The sequence below is a fragment of the Coenobita brevimanus genome, chromosome 107 (genome assembly GCF_032717465.1).
Source record: "Coenobita brevimanus isolate Jiangsu-jjx chromosome 107, ASM3271746v2, whole genome shotgun sequence".
Classification (NCBI taxonomy): domain Eukaryota; kingdom Metazoa; phylum Arthropoda; class Malacostraca; order Decapoda; family Coenobitidae; genus Coenobita; species Coenobita brevimanus.
The window spans coordinates 19,207,733-19,228,983 of NC_137060.1; the positions used below are offsets into that span (position 1 = coordinate 19,207,733).

Here is a 21,251-nt window from a genome sequence, read left to right on the forward strand (position 1 = left end):
CGTGTGGATGGTGAACTAAGTGAATTTTTCTCTTTGAAAGTTGGGTTGAAACAGGGATGTGTCATGTCTCCATGGTTGTTCAATCTGTACATGGATGGGGTAATAAAACAGGTACAAGGTAGGGTAGTGGATGTTGGAGTGGCCCTGGTGAGAGAGGATAGTGTTTGGAAACTCCCTGTACTGTTGTTTGCAGATGATACTGTGTTGTTGAGTGAAGACGAAGGGGAGCTGCAAGGCTTGGTGGATGAGTTTGAGAGAGTGTGTAAGAAACGGAATCTAAAGGTGAATGTAGGGAAGAGTAAAGTGATGGTCTTTGAGAGAGGTGAAGTTAGTGAATGTACAGCGAGGTTGGATGGTGAGGAATTGGAAAATGTGAGTATGTTTAAGTACTTGGGTAGTGTGATGAGTAAGGATGGAGGTTTGGAGGGTGAAGTGCTTGAAAGGGTACAGCAGGGAAGAAAGGTTGCTGGTTCTTTGAAAGCAGTGATAAGAAACAGGGAATTGAGCATTGAAGTGAAAAAGTTACTACATGACAGTATTGTGATACCAACTCTAACGTACGGAAGTGAAGCTTGGACGTTGTTGGAAGGACACAAGTCAAGAGTGAGAGCCGTGGAAATGAGTTATTTTAAAGGAGCCTGTGGAGTCACATGGAGAGACAGGCTGACGAATGAGGATATAAAGGAGCGTTGTGGTGTTGATGTGGATGTGATAGGAAGCATTATGAGGAACACACTGAGGTGGTTTGGCCATATGGAGAGGATGGAGGGTGAAAGACTGACGAAGAGAGTGTATGTGAGTGAGGTGGAGGGGGAAAGAGGGAGGGGGAGGCCAAGGATGAGATGGAGAGATGGGGTAGAGAGGTATATGAGAGAGGGGGGTGTGAGTTGGGAGCAGGGCAGTGAAATGGCAGGGGACAGGGCGACTTGGAGGCGATTTGTTTGTGGCCACCCCAAACGGGATTGAGGCATCTGGCAATAGATAGATAGATAGAACTGTGCTTTCTACGTACCGTGGGTCAAGTGGGTCACTACCTTTGCGTCGGTACACACGTGCTTCTCTGTTACAGGTTACACTAAACGTTGCCTCATCAGACCACAACACTGATAACCATTGCTCCTCACCCCAGTTGAGATATTTATTAGCAAAGGCAAGCCTACGAAGTCTCTGGTTCTTTGTGAGAAGAGGCTTCTTCACAGGGCTGTAATTTGTGTAACCAAGTTCATGAACTCTACGAGACACAGTTCTCACAGACACCTCACCAAACACTTCTGGGTTGGTTTCCTTTATTTTTCTTGCACTCAAACGAGGATTAAACTCCACTGCACGTTTTAAAACATTAACAGACCTTGGGGAAGTTTTCCTAGGCCTACCAGACTGCAGTTTCTTTGTGGGAACTTCACCACTGTTTTCCACTCGAAACTGAGCGAACGAACGACGCACTGTTGATCGTGCCACACCAATCAATTCACTAATTTCCTTAGCCTGGTGGCCTGCCTCCTTTAGAGCAATGATCTGGGATATGATTTCACTCGATAGTTCACGGGTAGGTGCCATAACAAAGTGGCGAAAGCCAAAACACTGCGGGACACTCGGTAAAAAATGGCGCAATTTGAGAGGGAGACGCGGCGGAGCTCCTCTCTCTCAGGTAGCCCGTGGGCAACTGAGGCGGGAACCAACCAGCGCGTCGGAAGGCCTCAGGGTACTGTGGTGTCATGCTAGCAGTGCAAACTTGTGGCTCAATTTTTACCCCCCAAAATGGGTGATTCTTTTTTGGCCATAAGTATTGCGCGCCCGGCGGTAGGCGCTGGATAATTTTGACGAGTACTGTACATTGGTCTACTTCGCCACTGACGGCCTGACACCTTTATGCTTCAACATCTGCTAACTCAACATCCTGGCTCCATCCTCTCAACATGTTCAGACCATTTATTGGTCTACTTCTCCACTGATGGCCTGACACCTTTATGCTTCAACATCTGCTAACTCAACCTACTGGGTCCTCTCAACATGTTCAGACCACTTCAATCTTCTCCTTACTTTCTTCTTAATGCTTTCCCTTCCTATTCATCATCTACATTCTTTTGACAATATCCCATTATCTGGCTTTATTCCACATCTCTGTAACCATCAAACCAGTCTCATATATTTTGATCCTGACTTCTCTCTTATCCATAGCTAAGTACTCCTCTTGCAGTTGTACATACACACATACTGTACATCTGTCTAACTATAAATACTGTATCTAAGATTTTCCAGCCTGTCATGAAACTAAATCAGTAGCTACTCTTTTTCTTGTTAACTTGCCCAACATAACTGGTTAGTGATGGGGATGCTAATTCTCTACCCACCTGAGACAGCTCACTCTTGCTTACTTCATATGATCCTATGCAAAAATTCAAAGAAGTCACAATCACTAAATTTTGCTTACAGTACTTTGAAATGTCCAACAGTCAATATCATTCATGTAAATAATACATTAACACAGTATGGGATTAAAAAGGAATTTGTAGGAAGAAGGCCATACCTGGTTCTGCAATCCTGTTAAAAAGATGTCTGTGACTTCTCTTGGTTTGGTAGCAGTCCTCACAATAGTCAAAATTGTCACATACCTTGCACTTCATTCTTGCACCTGCAGCATGGTAAGAACATCCTCAGAATACTGATTATGAAAAGAAATGGATACTCTGAGCAGATACAGCAAATGAAAATGCTAAACAACCTGCCAAGCAAATACACTGCACACAATTAAAAAGCTTAAAAAAAAAAGAGTGCCACATCTGTCATGTACTTCTCCATACATATTTCATCCATTCACTTCAATCCTTTGACAGTTCTTAGCTTTCCCGACCTTCCATACCTTACTCTCTCACATCCTGACTTACCACATCCATCCACCTCTTAACCTGCCATACCTCCTACCATCTTCAAACAGCTCACATACAGTATATCCTTGTCACCATCCCATCTATTTCATTCTTTATGATCATATCACATACATATGTAAATATACTACTCTACCCTTTAATAAGTGAGATTCCTTACTCTACACATTTTATAAATATCTATGTTTGATATAGATGGATATCCTACTCACTCAAAGTAATGCACACATATTCCTGACTGCCTCCATTCCCACAACTCTCACTCTTAATATTCACTCATGCAATACCACAGTTTTACAACCATACATTAGTGCAGGCACCAACAAACTTTCATGCAATCCTCTTGTAGCCTTCATATTCAGTCCTCTGTTCATATTAAGGTCTTCATAACACCAGCTACCTTTCCACCTTAAGGCACTTTACTATTTACTTCCTTTGCAAATATACCTCTCTTTTCCATCACTGCACCAAGGTATAAACTCTTCCATTCACCAACATGTCCATCCATCCATCATCCAATCCTACCTTGCCACATGAGAAGCATAGGAGCACGGGGCTAGGCATGTTGGTCCTGACATTTAAGATGACACTGACCAGCCTCACTCATCCTTGAGTGGCATTATGTGAGCAATAATCCTAACCATCCCTTGGATATAAACTGTCACTGACTCAATCCGATTGGAGCGCTGCAATTACCCACTACACCACCAGGGCCATAATTTGGTTATATGGTTTCCAACCAGCAAGTAAATGGTTTCCTGGTCTACAGGAAACCATTTGGCTTGTCACTCAGTATAGAGTCACCTATAAGCAGAAGGAAGAGGAAAGAATGAAGGAAAGAAAGACAAAAGAGGGAGTGTAAAGTCACCCGCAGGCAGAAGGACGAGGAAAGAATGAAGTAAAGAAAGACAGAAGAGGAAGGAGGAAGGAAAGGAGGGACCAAGATATCGAAGTCTGAATTACCTTCTCTCTCACAAATCTCGCCTTCTTTAACTTTTCAACTTTTCCACTCAGCCATCCACAAAACTCTGATCTGGTAAGCAAAGGTTCCATTCACTATTAGGAAACAGCTTCTGCATGCACCAATTTCAGATATGACATCCCTCATGATTCACCGCTAGCCACAGATATATTTCCATGTGTCTGCTTTAACCATTTACTCAAAAACCCAAGTTCGAATACCACTTAAGAAATATTCAAAGCATTCAGTAGCCTTTAGGTTACACCATAATTATATATCACAATCCATAACCACTGTCTCTTCACCCTGCCATAACTTTCCATATCCATAAATGCTGCAAATATCTTACATCCCTCCCATATAACAGAAACATATGACACCAATAGAAGTCTCTAAAGCATTCAGCAGCTTTTAATCCACATCATAAATAAAGAAACACCTTACAAAATACCTCCCAGTTCACCTTTTATAATTTTTACCATATTCATAACTACCAAAAAATCTTACAATCCCTCTTTTATGACAAAAACCAAAGACAGAAGAAGGTGAATTACATGACTAGTAAGCCACATATTACGAACCTGTAATAGGGGAGACACCACAACCATCACAGGTAACACCTGGGTGACATGCTGGAACCACTTCCATCTCACTCACCAGCCCCTGCCAGTTGGGCTGTTGCGGGAAGTCCACGATCAGGTCCTGTCCATTTTTGCCCACAGCTTGGGGAAGATTGTGTCATCAGTAAGTGGAAAATTAAGCCTTTTAGTCCAGTGACATATTTTATTGGTTTATTCTTGCCACCTCCACACAGTTTCGTTAATCTTACGGGAGACCTTCTATAATTTCGTTTTCGTTTTTAAAGGCTCCAACATGCTTGCATGTGTCGGCCTTGGTCACCTAATGGCGGCTCTCCACGCTGCACGATCCATTGCAGCCTCCCTGTTCAGTCCCTTAACCCTAAGGTCACACTTAATGACCTCGTCCCATGTCTTTCTCGGTCTACCCCTCACCACCCCACCCCACGCTGTACAGAAAGTAATGTGAGAAATAACAAGGCATTTAATAAAAGCTATATCTAACCCTTGCAGTTCAAAAAGTCTCTCCTATGCTAGATAAAACTGTCTCAAGGTACTAAATATATCATGAAAAATATACCACAGGAGAGAAGTGGTTAAGGGCTAGTGGGTCTGTCACGCTGTACAGAAAGTAATGTGAGAAATAACAAGGCAGGGGGAGATAATAAAAAATGAAAACAGGAACTGAAACTTTAAGAACTATAAGCATGAGGAACAATTAAAAAAAAAAAAAAAACTAATTACTTGATCTGGATGCAGTCCAGTTACAGATTAAAGTTGCAACACTGATTCCATGATTTAAAAAAAAAAAAAAAAGTGTCAAAAGTCTTCTCACACTGAGGTAAAAATGTGGCAATGTACATATTCACAAACTCAGTTGTGAGACATGCTGGGAAGGGAAGGAGCCATGGTCAACGAAAAGAACACTGAGGAGACTCTAAATTTTATCAGGACACTTCTCTACTGTCTATTAAGTAACCAATTCTACAGCCATTAAATCCTTGCATTTCACTGATGTACTTTAGCATTATACAGTACTCCAGCTGCCCCGAAACAATTTTATTCTGCTAAGAAGAGACCTTCTGTACTGAAGGTGTTAGTGATGACTGTATCAAAACCTCATCTTAAAAAAGTCCTAGCTGATTGAAACAGTCTGGAGACAGGAAGAATATATTGTAATAAAAATGCCACTGGGGTGCACGGATCAACTGAAGTTTACTACAGAAATGCCAAGCTTGAATGCTGAACTTGTAATAGTTAGAAATACAAAGCAACTTTATTAATTACAAAAATTTTTCAAATGTACAATTAACAGAGATTTCGCTATGACTTACAAGTAACAACGCCAATGTTGCGATGGTTGACAGATCCCCACTTGTACTTGGGAGTGACAACACAGCTCTTTACGCGCACTTTATCACCCACACGGATTGGTCCAGATGTGGCCAGTAAGGGTGGTGACTGATCCACTAATTCTATATGGATATAACGCACCCAGTATGTTCCCCCCTTCCGCTGCCAGTCAACCTGCAATTTGGAAATGGCAGTGATTTGAAATTTATCATCAACACCATTGTCAGCATCATCTTCATTATAATCATACAACCCACAATTTCTATGGGGTAAGATACAAAAACAGAAAGGAAACAAAATTTGTTACTGCTGCTGCTGCTGTTGTTTGTTATTGTTGCTGTTTGTTGCCATTGCTAAACCTTAGTCTGTCTGGCAAAGCAAACCTGTTAATCACAGTTAAGCTACTGCATCTGTGGGGCCATCCGACGAGTACAAAGCAGTACAGTACATCGTGTGGGAAACTGTTGCCCTCTTGTGGTAGCCAGTGCCTCACCAGGGTCAGCCCAAGATTCTTCCCCACATTGAGGTGCAAGGAAATATGAGGAGATTTGGCACCTCAGTGGATGCTGCAGCTGCTCCACCCACCACCCAAAGTGCACAGTGGTATCATATGTAGGCACCCAGATATAAACAACGTCTGATGATATATCAATAAATCCAGTCACTCATCTTTTAAGCTTCAAAATTCTTAGTTCCATGCCACACTAAGTGTCGGTCCCATAATAAAGAGCTTGGAATGTGGTCCAAAATATCACAAACTTTCAACAATTTAGAATGAACTTCTATCTATCTATCTATTGCCAGATGCCTCAATCCCGTTTGGTGTGGCCACAAACAAATCCCCTCAAAGTTGCTCTGTCCCCTGCCATTTCACTGCCCTGCTCCCAACTCACACCCCCTTTTCTCATATACCTCTCCACCCCATCCCTCCATCTCATCCTCGGCCTCCCACTCCCTCTTCCCCCCTCCACCTCACTCACATACACTCTCTTCGTCACTCTTTCACCCTCCATCCTCTCTACATGGCCAAACCACCTCAGTGTGTTCCTCATAATGCTTCCTATCACATCCACATCCACACCACAATGCTCCTTTATATCCTCATTCGTCAGCCTGTCTCTCCATATGACTCCACAGGCTCCTCTTAAATAACTCATTTCCACGGCTCTCACTCTTGACTTGTGTCCTTCCAACAACGACCAAGCTTCACTTCCATACGTTAAGAGTTGGTATCACAATACTGTCATGTAGTAACTTTTTCACTTCCATGCTCACTTCCCTGTTTCTTATCACTGCTTTCAAAGAACCAGCAACCTTTCTTCCCTGCTGTACCCTTTCAAGCACCTCAACCTCCAAACCTCCATCCTTACTCATCACACTACCCAAGTACTTAAACGTACCCACATTTTTCAATTCCTCACCATCCAACCTCGCTGTACATTCACTGACCTCACCTCTCTCAAAGACCATCACTTTACTCTTCCCTACATTCACCTTTAGATTCCATTTCTTACACACTCTCCCAAACTCATCCACCAAGCCTTGCAGCTCCCCTTCGTCTTCACTCAACAACACAGTATCATCTGCAAACAACAGTACAGGGAGTTTCCAAACACTATCCTCTCTCACCAGGGCCACTCAAACATCCACCACCCTATCTTGTACCTCTTTTATTACCCCATCCATGTACAGATTGAACAACCATGGAGACATGACACATCCCTGTTTCAACCCAACTTTCAAAGAGAAAAATTCACTTAGTTCACCATCCACACGCACTGCAGCCTTCGCACCATCGTACTTACTCTTCACAGCATTCAACAACTTCCCATCTACTCCATATATTCTTAACACTTTCCACAATCCTTGTCTATCCACCCTGTCATATGCTTTCTCCAAATCCATGAAAGAAGCATACAACTTCTTTCCCTTCTCTAGAAACTTTTCCACTAAAGATCTAAGAATGAATATCTGATCTGCACAACCTCTTCCCTTCCTAAAGCCTCTCTGTTCTTCTCCAACTAATTTCTCTGTTCTTTCTCTAACTCTGTCAATAAGTATCCTACCATACACTTTTCCTATTATACTAAGAAGACAAATGCCCCTATGATTATCACACACTTCTTTTTCCCCTTTTCCTTTGTACAAGGGAATAATTATACCTGACTTCCAATCCTCCGGGACTCTACCTTCCTCCCAGGCCAATCTGCACATCTTCCACATCCATTCTACTACTATCTCTCCCCATGCTTCAGCATTTCACCACACACTCCATCAATTCCTGGGGCTTTCCCTGATTTAACTTTCTTCATTGCTTCCACAACTTCTATCCTACTGATTTCTTTCTGTCGTCTCACCTCCCTCCTTCTCCCAGCCATTCCCCAGCCACTTATACTCACATTACTTCCATTCTCTATGTTCAATAATTCCTTAAAGTGTTCTCTCCATCTGCTCACTTTTTCTCCCTTCTCCACTAGTAATCTACCATTTTTATCTTTCACTCCCCTGCTAACTTCACTTTCACCCTGTTTTACTCTTTTCACCTCTTTCCAGAACATTTTCTTACAGTCCCTCCACTTTACACTCAAATTCCTTCCAAATTCCTCATCCACTCTCTTCTTTCTCTAACTAATCTTTTCACCTCTCTCTTTCTACATATAACTCTCTCTTCCGCCTCTCAACTTCTTCCACGCCCCTATTTCTCATCCATTCATTGTATGCTTTCTTCTTTTGTGCCACACCCTGTCTCACCTCTTCAGTCCACCACGCTGTTCCTTGCAGCCCCCTCCGTCTTCTCTTCCACACACATCACATGCTGCACATATTTCTTCTGTAAATATCCTACACACACCTTCCACGTCCCCCATCTGCTCCAATTCATATTTGCCCAATCGTTTCTCCACTTCTCTCTTATACTCTGCCTTTTTCTCATCCTCTTGTAACCTTTCCACTCTCCTTGCAACTACTACTTCCTCTCGTCTTTCCCTTCTTCTATTCCTCCATCTTACTTGAATCCTAATTCTGGCCACCACCAAGTAGTGGTCAGAAAGTCCACTCCCCCAACCTCTATAAGCTCTTGCATCCATTACACATCTTCGCATCCTTTCATCCACACACACATAATCAATCATTGCCTTCCTTTCATTCAGTTCACCGCCCACCCTTCTCATCACTCGCCATGTATACCTGTGGATCATTTTATGCCTGAAGAGAGTATTGGCTATCACCAACCCCCTCCCAGCACAAATGTCCACTAACGCACTCCCATTCTCATCTATCTCAGCAGGCACACCCCACTCACCAACTATTTCGTCCACCTTCACATTCCCAACTTTACCATTCATATCACCGATCAAAAACACTCTCTCATTCCTTACAAACTTTTCCATGCACACTTCTACATTTGTCCAGAACTCTTCTCTCACTCTTCTAGCACGATCTTGCGTTGGCGCATACACACACACAATCGCCCACATTTGTATTCCAACTTTCAACTTTACCCACACAATCCTTGACCCAATTGATCCATACTGTCTTATGCTCTTCTTCCATCTTTTACTCACAACTATACATACTCCTTCCTTTGCCCTCTCATTCTCACCTACTCCTGCACATATACCCCATCCATACTCCCATTCTCTCACACTTTCTCCTCTCCATTTTGTTTCAGTTATTCCACATACATCCACTTTCGCACCCTCAAGCACATGGACAATCTCTCTCTCTTTCATCTCATCATTCGCTCCTCTTACGTTCCATGTACCCATTACCAAGTCCTTTGTCCGGTCCTGGGTCGTCATCGTTTGGTCAGTCCTTGTCCGAGGCTTGTTGTTTGTTTTTTTTAGTTAGTTGTTTTCCGGGGAGGGGCACTAACCCTCCGCCAACCCTTTTAGTCGCCTTTTACGACAAGCAGGGATACTGGGGGAGTATTCTTGAAAAAAAACCCTACCCCCAGGGGAGGGGGGTAGGAATTACACAGGTAGTAAAGTAACTTTACTATGCAGTCTTTTAGTTACTTACCAAGGACTGAATAGTAAAAAGTAAAGAAAAAATGAGACACTATGAGAACTCACTTATCTATACTCTTTTTACTTTAACTAAGACAAAAATTGCTACCTCTCCATCTCGAATGCTGTGCTGTACCTACAGGTTAATATCAGAATATGATATTGGTCATGAAGAAGTTCTATGGAAAGGATGCAGAGCCATTGTTCAGTATATCTTTTCTGCCACTGAGGTACCTAAAATAGCTTACAAAAGGATGAAAATCTTAGCCACATTAACCTTCCTCAGGTGGACCTACAGTTTTGCTTACAACTTAGGTACACCTGGGTCTGTTAGACCCAACTTTTAAAAAATGCTGCAGAGTCACACATGTTTTATATAATGAATTCCTGAATATCCTACAATGTATTAGGTCTTATTAGTTACAAAACTATGTGAATACGTTTTAATTAATTGAACTCCACATATTCAAAATAAAAAATATGAAAAGAAATCCCAAACTAAAAGTTTTTTTTTTTTTTTTTCCAGTCACCATACACAAAAACAGAGAACACTATGAGCCTAGCACTTGTGTCACACCTTGAGGGATGAGGGACCTTCATTATGAGCATAGTGGATCCCACACAACATAAAATCAACTTGCAAAACTAACTGAGAAAAATTCACCCCTCTCCTCCGGTACACCTGCCAGCTGGGTCTCACAGACCCTGAGTGATATATTGCAAAAAACATAGAAAGACATGAAAGTATCCCCCCTACACCCTGCATGGGTACAAAAAAGTCAGGAAGCTAGTGAGAAGGACAGGGATCCCAGGCATCTGAAAGTCACTGAACCATACCATTGAAAAAAACTGCCTGGGTCTGTCAGACCCAGGTGTACCTGAGGAGGGTTAAAGTAAAAATAGTATACTAACCTGTACATTGAGGTTGTGTAGAGAACCCCTGTCAACTCTAATGACTCTGCCAACATCACCCGCATGTACTTCCTCGTAGGTTCGACAGCAGCGCACCGTCATGCCCGGGGAGATATGATCACGAACATACATCGCATATTCATCATTGCTCCCAAACTCAACCCGCTTACGGTACACTTCAATCACTGGTGATGGCTGTACAAATAAAAGAACAATTCAAATTGCAAAGACTATGAAGAAGCTGCGGTAAGACCTAACTACTGTGTGCATCAAGATGTTTTCTAAAGTACAACAACTCTTCCATAAAATTGGCACTGCAAATTGAGGGAAACTAACAAGCCAGCTTTACAGAAAGCACTGGTGGTTTGACGGACAATTTCAACAAATTAACTGTGAAATGAACAGTTAATAAGGATAAATAAATTTAATCTACCTATCTATCTATTGCCAGAGGCCTCAATCCCGTTCGGAGTGGCCACAAACAAAACGCCTCCATGTCGCCCTGTCCCCCGCCATTTCACTGCCCTGCTCCCAACTCACACACCCCTCTCTCATATACCTCTCCATCCCATCCCTCCATCTCATCCTCGGCCTCCCACTCCCTCTTCCCCCCTCAACCTCACTCATATACACTCTCTTCGTCACTCTTTCACCCTCCATCCTCTCCACATGGCCAAACCACCTCAGTGTATTCCTCCTAACGCTTCCTATCACATCCACATCCACACCACAATGCTCCTTTATATTTTCATTTGTCAGCCTGTCTCTCCATGTGACTCCACAGGCTCCTCTTAAATAACTCATTTAAACAGGCAACATATCATGACAACTTACATAAACATCTGTGGAATTCACAATGCATTCTCCTTTACAGAGTTCAAAGGGTATCCAAGGATAAATCAAGGATTTTCTCAAATGCTACAAAATATCATTCCACTGACATAAAGAACATTAATACTACTAGAGAGTATGTAGTGGGAAAGCAATGCCTTCTTTCCAAATTTTTCAACCATCCATCATTCAATTTTTTACTGTCCTATCAGCAGTACATGAGTGGCACTAAGTTATTCAGTCCAGACATTTAAGATGCAAATGAATCACCCCTCAGTGGAAATGAATCTCTAATAAACACCAACAATTCTTGTGGGTATCATCTAGATGGAATGTCTTAACCCACTAAATCACCAAGCAGTCATGTGTCGTTTATGTAGTTATCATTCAGCACTGTAAATGGTTTAAAATCCTATGGGTAGTTTTAGAAAAAAAAAATCAAGATCTATAACTGAACATCATTCAAAATCATTGATCCCATCCACACTGCTCTACTTTCCCTCTGAATTTCCAATCATCTCATATATTGACATACACCCTGTACTCAATTACAAGCACCATTATGCAATATACTTCTTCCTTTCTTTCCTGTTGCTTTTAATTACTCTTCTTTTCACTTAAGGTGGCTCTCCACTGCATGACAGATCTAATGGTTTTCTGTAATCCAAAAAGCCATTTGACAAAACTGGGTGGTAACCATATAACCGAATCACAGGGTGACGCAGAACTTACTACGGTGCCCCTGTTAAAAGAGTGGAGGCGCAAATGTAGCATCCACTCAGAAACCAAACCTTCATATTTTCTCCTGTGCTCTGCCATGGTGATGCACTGTCAACCACAAGAGAACATCGGTTCACCACATGGGATGGCCCTGCAGGGATGGTTGTTTGCTTGTGGTTGATGGGTTTGCTCAGCCAGAGAAACTGGGGTTGATCAACAACAACAACAATGATGAAGGGGGGAGGGGAGTGAGGATGATCCATAACACTTTTTCTATTGAGATACTGTATTACAGTTAAAATGATGGAATCGTTTCATCGTTTCATTTTTAAAGGCTCCAACATGCTTGCATGCGTCGGCCTTGGTCACCTAATGGCGGCTTTCCACGCTGCACAATCCATTGCAGCCTCCCTGTTCAGTCCCTTAACCCTGAGGTCACACTTAATGACCTCGTTCCATGTCTTTCTCGGTCTACCCTTCATAACCCCACCCCCAATATTAACACTTCTCACCTTTCTCACCCAATTATCATCCCCCAACCTCTCCACATGTCCAAACCACCTCAATCTACCTCTCCTCATCACAACACCAATACACTCCAGTCCCATCCTACCTCTCAACTCTTCCATCGTAAACCCAGCCCCCCCAGACCTTGCACGCAGGGATGCACTACACATCCACCTAATCATTGTCATTTCTGCACGAATGAGCCGGTGAATATCCTCCTCCTTTACTGCCCAGGTCTCACTACCATACATCATTACATTCCTAACACATGTTGCATACAAAGACCCCTTAGCACATAGGTAGAGCCCTCTCAATGTCAGAAGAGACAACAGCTCCCCGAACTTCTTCCAACCACTTCTCACCCTAGCCACAGAGCTAGCTCCAGCCCCACCTCCAGCACACATGTCTCCCAAATAACAAAACTCTTCCACACAATCAAGAGATTCACCAGCAAGTTCAATCCTTTCACGCCTGACAATCTCCACCTGCTCTCCCCGACACGCCGTACACATAAATTCAGCATTATTTCGCAGTCTACCTCTGATACCACTACATCTCTTGTACACCCATTTATCACAAACACTGCACAAGATAGAATTACTTCCCACACCCTTGTGGCAAACTGCACATGGCCACTCTCCCTTGTCTTTGACAGTACCGCCACCAACCCTAGATATCATCACTTTTGTTTTATCTGCATTTACCCTTAAGCCCTTGTGCCCCATCCCATCTCTCCACTTCCTAAACCTTTCCTCCGCCTCCCTTTCGTTCTCTGCAATCAACACCAAATCATCAGCATACAACATTTCCCACGGGAATCCGTTTCTAAAGTCACGCGAGAGGGCTTCAAGTACCATGATAAACAACATGGGACTCAAAACTGACCCCTGATGCACACCAACATTCACAGAAAACTCATCACTCAAAGCTCCATTCACTTGTACCTGGGTGCGACCACCCACATACATAGCCATAACCACCCTAACCAGCCACTCCTCCATGCCAAGCTTTCTCATTGCCCACTTCACCACCTCTCTAGGGACTCTGTCAAAAGCTTTTTCCAAATCTACAAAAATAAAATACAGATCCCTTCTCCTACCAATATATTTTTCCTGAAGCTGTCGAACAATGAATATGATATCAGTGGTCCCCCTACCTGGCATAAACCCAAACTGCATCTCATCAATATTCACTCTTTCTCTAATCATACCTTCTAAAACTCTCTCCATTACCTTCATTATCTGATCTAAAAGCTTTATACCTCTATAATTTCCTCCTTCCAGAGCATCACCCTTCCCTTTATACACATTTACAATTACACTCTTCAGCCAATCATCTGGGACAACACACTCATAAATAATCCTATTTATCAGGTCAGTGACTAACCTCACCCCTATATCGCCTGAGGCCTTCAACATTTCGGCAGTCAACCCAGACACACCTGCTGCCTTCCCCACCTTCATCCTGCCTATTGCCTCACTCACAGTAGCAGCAGCAATCAAAGGCCAAGAGACAAACACTGGATCTGCTGGCTCCAAACCTTCCCTGTCCCAGTCAAACTCCTCATTCAACAACCGGCTATAATGCTCTCTCCATGCATCTTTACTATCCTCACTGTTCAGCACTACCTTTCCTTCATCATTCTTCACACACTGCTCACCTAAAATATCCCAATTATCCCTCTTCATCTGATTTGCCACCTTAAACATCATATTTTTCCTCTCCCCATGATTTAGGTTATCGAGTTTCTGTGACTCAGACCTCACCCTGTACACCTCTCTTCTAGCCCTACGCTTGGCAGCCAAGTATTCCTCCTTGCTACCACCCTTCTTCCATTCCCGGAAAAGCCTTCTTTTCTCCTTAACTGCAGATTCTACACTCTTATCCCACCACCAAGTTACTTTAAGTCTTGGTGGTCCTCTTGTCCAACCGCATGTTACATCAGTAACTCTCAAGAGATTGTTCTTGAGGGCTCTGTACTGTTCATTAATGCCTCTGTTTCATAGTATTAACAAATGTATACTGCATCTAGATGCCTAAGCCCAACCACTCAATTAACTTCCGACTCCAAACCATCACAACTAGGCTGCACACAATTTGCTTAACTCAGGTGGTTCTGTACATGTGAACTCAAACCACATTTCTGGTTAGTGCATTCAACTGTAGCTTTTTTTCCTTTCTTTTTTTTTCCTTTTTTTGTGTTCAGTGTTGCAGTCATATACAGTATGTCTGGTTGGCTATTTAAATAGGACTGGCAATGAGTCACTACAGTCACTATAGTATAATGTAGTTATCCATGGCAACTATTTCTCTGGCGCCATTTATGATTTTGCCACCAGCTATCACTGTGATTCTTTACTAAATTCGAATACACCTAGGTCCCAATTAATGAGTGATCAAATAGTACGATTCGCAAATAGTGCGAGGTGTCTCTTAATATCCAGTAAGCCTGAAATTAACAATGCTGGTGAAGCCACCACAACAGAAAATGTGATTACTGCAGTAGAGGTGTGAGGAAAATCATTACAAACTTTACAAAACTTCATGAATGACCTTTATTACCACTTACTTTCATAAAACTTATTGATATATCACGAGTCATTTCATAGCACAGCCGCACAGTTTGCAACTGCAAAAACGTTCGTTAGCTAAAGCACTAGGCATATGACTTCACTGATTATTACAAAAATATCACTAAATCACTTGTATTTTATCACAATAATTTGCAATATAATATAAAATAACACTTTCAGCCACTCGTATGACTTTAGTGTGATTTGGGTGAGCATTACTTGGTAATATTTACGAGAGAGAGAGAGAGGGGGGGGGGGCAGCAAATCAGTTTAGTCCAGCTCATCAAGGGTACACATGTGCGTGTATGTACGTATATACATATATTATTATTAAGTACTTGGGTAATTACCAGTGTTGAAAAGTTTAACCCCTACAGCTGGAGTCACTCATCCGCCAAAATGAATTTTTCCCCAAAAGTTAGGTGTATCATTTAGTGCAATATCAAACAGAATGAGCTTGCACATCCACCATATACTCACATTAATTGGGACCTAAGTGTATTTTGAACTGTTCTCCACTTTAATGGAAGATTGTGGTGGCTCAGTATACTGCTCTAATAGTAGATTCAAACATGAGCTACCCTTAGTCCAAAATGTCAGTCTTTTATGAAGAACTTCTTTTAAAATGGTGGCTACATCTCTTGTTCTATAAATAGCCTTACCCTTTAATATTTTTGGAACAAAGCCCCATTTTTCCTACAACAACAGCTAATGGCCATTGGCAAAAGGAATGTTATGGACATCTATGAAAGGAGAAGCACAGAAAAGATCAACATTTATCTAAAAAATATGCTAAGATTCATAATGGAGCAATATACCTCAAGCATTGGAGGGTCATCATTGAACTCATCTGTGAGAGAGTCTGCATCGGAGTCAAGAACATCTGGAGCTGCATCTGAGTCAGAAAGGGCCAGATCATTGTGCTCAATCAGCCACACAACCAGTGCCTCTGGACTTGGACCCACATCGCTGCCCTGACCTCCTGTGGGATCACAAAACAAAGTATGGTAGTCCCACAATCTCAGCAAATTATCTCACAGCACAACTTCCTATTCTCATCTTTTCTACATTAGTCAAGTTTTCATTCACTCAACTGTTTTAGCCATATTTAATGTATATGTACTAGTGATGTAAAGATTCAGTACCTTGAATTTCTTTGCCATTTCATATACTGTTCATATTACCTAATGTGAATACATGACATCCAATTTAGGACTCTAAGAATCTTTAACCATTACAAACTATGCCACATTAAATATGATACCAAAAATAAAAACTCTAATTTGAAACAGATCAGCAGTTAGCTCAACAAATTGGCACCAGTAACTATTTTACATCTTTCAACTGAACTGATGAACTTCTCATCACTCATGGGTTTCAATCCCTCAAAACATTGCATGTGTAAAAGTTTATCATCTATATTTTTGCAAAATATTTGGTCTTCAAAGCTTCATCACCAAGTGAAAAACTGTACAAATCATCACTTTCTCTTGACTTTCTTCCCACTTAAGGATGATGTGAGAAAATTAGCTTTCTGCCACACTTGGCTCTGAAATATACCTGACTGTTCACCATCATTACAATTCAATTTTCCATTTTCATGACATAACTTCTTACCTAATGTCTTAATAGCATATTCCACACTTTTCCTTGAAAATCCCATTTCCATCAGCTGACGGACCATAGGCGTGGGCGATGCTGCTCTGGTGCGTTTGTCCTTGCCAGAGTGAGGCCGAGGGCGTGAAGGCCGAGAATGGGCATGAGCAGCCGGGGAGGGTGGACCAGGGAGGGAACGGTCACTGTGTGGGGTGCTGGCATCGTCATTGGAACCTGGGGTGGTGGGGGATGGGTGGGATGCCTCCTCCGTAAGTTTCTCACACAATGCCAAAGCTGCTGCCTGTGGAAAACAATAATAACTGCACCTATTATCCAAAATGATCACAATTTTATTCCTGTGACGTTAATGCTAAAGCAAACTTATTTTCTGCTCAGCTGAAAATCACTTTGGGACTACAGTATTCTGGGTACAGCCATTATTTGACTCATCAAAAGGAAAATGCCTACTTATACATTGGTTAAAGACCCTGGTTTTGAAGAAAATAATTTTCTTTTATTATTTTTAAATAGCATCAAACAGATTTTCATATGCCAGCTTCGTTCACCTGATGCCATTCTTCTTGCTGCATGATCCCTGGCAGTATCTCTGTTGAATCCCCTGATCCTGAGGGAGTTTATTTGGACCTTATCCTAAGTCTTCTCAGGTGTACTTCTTGGTACTGTAGACTCCACACCCATACCCCTTGATCCTTTCACACAATTTTCATCCTTCATTCTCTCCACATACCTAAACCCTCTCAGTATTTCCCTACAAGTCACATTGCATTCTTAGCCAACCTCCTGGCTGCTCAATCACATTTCAACTGCCAGCAGAATTGCCTTTCAGGGATGCAAAGCTTAACTATCTATCCATCCCCATTTCTCTATACTCAGACACAAGGATGTCACCTCCCTTTAATGTCCAAGTGTTGCTAATGAAAAGTACAGTCACTACTCGTTTTACGTTGATTCGGTATACGATAATTTGCTACAACAATAACAGAAAAATTCCACCCCAAAATCCGATTTCCGATGAATTTCCCGCTATAACGATATTGCCCTTGGAAAATTTCGTATGAAGCGCCAGGCACATGCAAGGCAACAGTCGCTTGTCTCAGGCAAGATGGCAGCCCCAGCGTGCAGAGCACTGTTTTGGTTCAGTTGCAATCCTGCCATCCCCTCAAAGCCCTGCCTTTTCCACTTGTTCACATGTGCCCCCCCCTTGCTATTGTCACCTCTCATCCAAGCATGGTACTACAGTAGGCCTATACATTGTGTAGCACCAGGCCAATGTTAAGCAAGTGTGACTGTTGTGTTGTTGCAATGATTTACGGTACGTGAGTAACGCTGCCTGTATTTGTGTGACAGTGTTTGTTTTGGTCTTGGAAACGATTTGGACCGACACAGGAAGTGACTGAGGTGGGTTGTCATTTTTATTTCAGTCTTGGGTAGGTGACTTTGGGAAGCTGAGTTGATGTAACCCCCCTTTTATAATGTGTTTCAATCTCCCAATTTACGATAAAATCGGTATATGATAAGGTATGACCTGACATAACCCCATCGTAAAACGAGTAGTGACTGTAAAACACTTCTCAAATATACAGCATATACCTGGTTCACAAAGCATTTCCAGCTTACTCTTAACCCAAGCACTGAAGCTAGATGCAGCTATCCCAACCCCAACCTCACACCCCTGAAGGGATCATGCCACCATAATAACTGAATTTCTCTTCACAATCCAAAGACATCCACTGAGTTTTTTCTTTTATGTCAAGCCCATCATCCATCATGTTTAACCCTAAACACCGCACACTGAAGCTCTTCACATCCTGCAGCCTACCTCTGACACCACTACGACTCTTCACAAATATCACAAACTGAATTACTTCCATCACTCTTCCAATAAACACAATACACTGATGGTAGGTGGTGGCAACCATCATCCACTCACTTGATGCAGTGCTGCCTACTTCTTTCTTAGCCTTTATCATTCTTTTTCTGTGCCTGTCCTCCTCTCTTCCTCTTTCTCCCATCTTTCCTGTCACTTCTTATTGCTTTTCTTTCCTTTACAGGTGGCTTTACATTGAGTGACAAGCCAAATGGTTTCCTGTAACCCAAGAAACCATTTACAACGCTGCGTGGTAACCATACAACAAAACTATATGTGCTCCTTACGTGTCAACAAGTGGGTTGGTGGAGGGTTAGTGCCCCTCCCCGTAAAACAAATAACTCAAAGTCAAATGGCCACCCCGTACGGGATTATGGCATCTGGCAATAGACAGATAGACAACACATAACCATACACCATATGCCACCAGTGCCAAAATCCATTTGAGTAATATTTCTTTTGAAAGACATGAAGATAAAAAAATAAATTACATAAGCAAACTATAGCTCTTTCACCTTAAGGTGGCTCATATTAATTTCTCCTTTTGCAGATTATTTCACAGATCAGTGGTAGAAAAATACAATACTATGGTTCTACATCCTTTCCATAGCATCACTTCTTGACTAGCATAATTTTCTAGCGTTAATTCATTGTTACAACTCAACAATGAAGGTGGACAAATTGCAATTTAAGGCTAAGTTAAAGTAAAATCAGTATCATGTGCAGTATTGCCCACCTCAAGCTGCTCTCTGGTGTATGATGCTCTCAATGGTGATGGAGGGGTTGATGCTGTGATGAGCCGCTGAATCAACAAGATCTGAAGAACAAATATTCCATGAAACCAAGACCTCTGTATGAAGATAAACAAGTAACTTTACAGTTTACAGAGAGATGTAAAGTTTTTGTATACTGCAATAACTCAGCTGCCTTCAACAAAACTTTTATCATGGAGAAAAATAAATGCAAATTTTGGCATATGGGTACATGAATGTACTATTTTACCATTTATGAGGTGTAAGGGTTGAAAGCTGTCTACCAGAGTCTGGAACATGCATTTAAGCCATAAGGATAGGTGATCAGCCAATGTCCCTGGTGGCATAGTTCTCTTATATCAGAGGACAGCATGCACTACCAAGCCAAAGTTCAAATCCAAGATGCAGATGGGGGTCTTTTGTATCATCTAAAAACTGCCAGGGATGTACAGTAGTCACCTATGACTCAAATTATTTGGACTAAAGTAGCTTAATCTTAGGCCCTCGTACATCCCTGGCTCTCCAGGGTCCCTAAAGAGACAGTGACAGACTGTGTTTCTACCATTATCTAAATCTTTTGGTGGAAGAAATAAGTAATTATCAAGTTATTTGGAACATATTCCAAAGAACTTTTGGAAATATCCCTTCTACCATCTAAAATTCTTCTAGTATCAAAACAGTACCTACAATGAAATATAAGCATTTTCAAGTGCTGCAACTTCTCCAATTAAAAATATTAGACATACAGTATACAGGTACTGGTACTGAAATGCACTGGCAAGAATTATGACCTCAGGAGTATGTGGTGTGTCATCCGGTGCAGAGTCCAGGTTTGTGGTGGAGGTGGAAGTGTCTGTGGTGGACTGTAACAGCACCAGTCTCAGCAGGGACTGGTGCATCAGCAGAGAACGGCACGCATTCATCACCAACATCCGCATCTGCCACAAAAAAGTACAAGCTATTCCCATGAATAAGTACAGTATGGGGTGTCCTAAAATGTCAGAACCTTTTACATACAATTACTAATATAAACTGATGGAAACTGGCAAATCAATGTCACAGATAACTATAAAACTTTAGCTATTTTTCCATAATTTACTCTGGATATGGCAGCAAATCAGCATTTCAGTTAGGGAAACTCTAATGATCAGAATAATAAAAGAAAATAATAATAATAATAATAATAATAATAATAATCAGAGATTTGGCACCTCTTTTTTAAGTGACAGCATCTGGAGTGACTCTATTGGATATGTTTATGTGAAGCTGCAGAACGTGGTGAATGTTTTTGGCATATCAGATACAGCCAGCAGTCTGGGGGCTTGCATGATGAGTGAAAGCGTGGTTCATTGGATTAGGCAAATTTGGGTTGTCTGGACATTGCTACTCCTCACCCTGCCCTAGGGTGAGAAAGGAGGTCCGGATGATGATAATGATGATGATGATGATGATGATAATGATGATAATAATAATAATCCAACGTGGTAGGTGGGGGTGCTCACCATCCACTCACTCGATGTAGTGCTGCTCTCGGGTGTCTGCCCTTTCCTCTCCATCCTTCTTTCCATCCATTCTCTTCTGTCTTTCTTTCCTTCATTCTTTCCTTGTCCATCTGCCTACGGGTGACATTACATTCCCCCCTCTGTCTTTCTTTCCTATATTCTTTCCACTTCCTTCAGCCTGTGGGT

General features: G+C 42.0%; 1 protein-coding gene across 1 annotated transcript in view; it reads right to left on the reverse strand.

Moving 5' to 3' along the window:
* The window catches only part of HERC2 (E3 ubiquitin-protein ligase HERC2), a 433,977-nt gene that overhangs the window by 192,812 nt on the left and 219,914 nt on the right, over positions 1–21,251 (reverse strand). Inside the window, exons 44-51 of the mRNA XM_080285543.1 lie at positions 20,355–20,501; positions 19,548–19,628; positions 16,945–17,224; positions 16,146–16,309; positions 10,697–10,891; positions 5,759–5,951; positions 4,428–4,568; positions 2,528–2,632 (exon numbers count right to left, since the gene is read on the reverse strand). Coding sequence (XP_080141669.1) covers positions 2,528–2,632; positions 4,428–4,568; positions 5,759–5,951; positions 10,697–10,891; positions 16,146–16,309; positions 16,945–17,224; positions 19,548–19,628; positions 20,355–20,501 — 1,306 coding nt within the window. The remainder of the gene's footprint in view (positions 1–2,527; positions 2,633–4,427; positions 4,569–5,758; positions 5,952–10,696; positions 10,892–16,145; positions 16,310–16,944; positions 17,225–19,547; positions 19,629–20,354; positions 20,502–21,251) is intronic.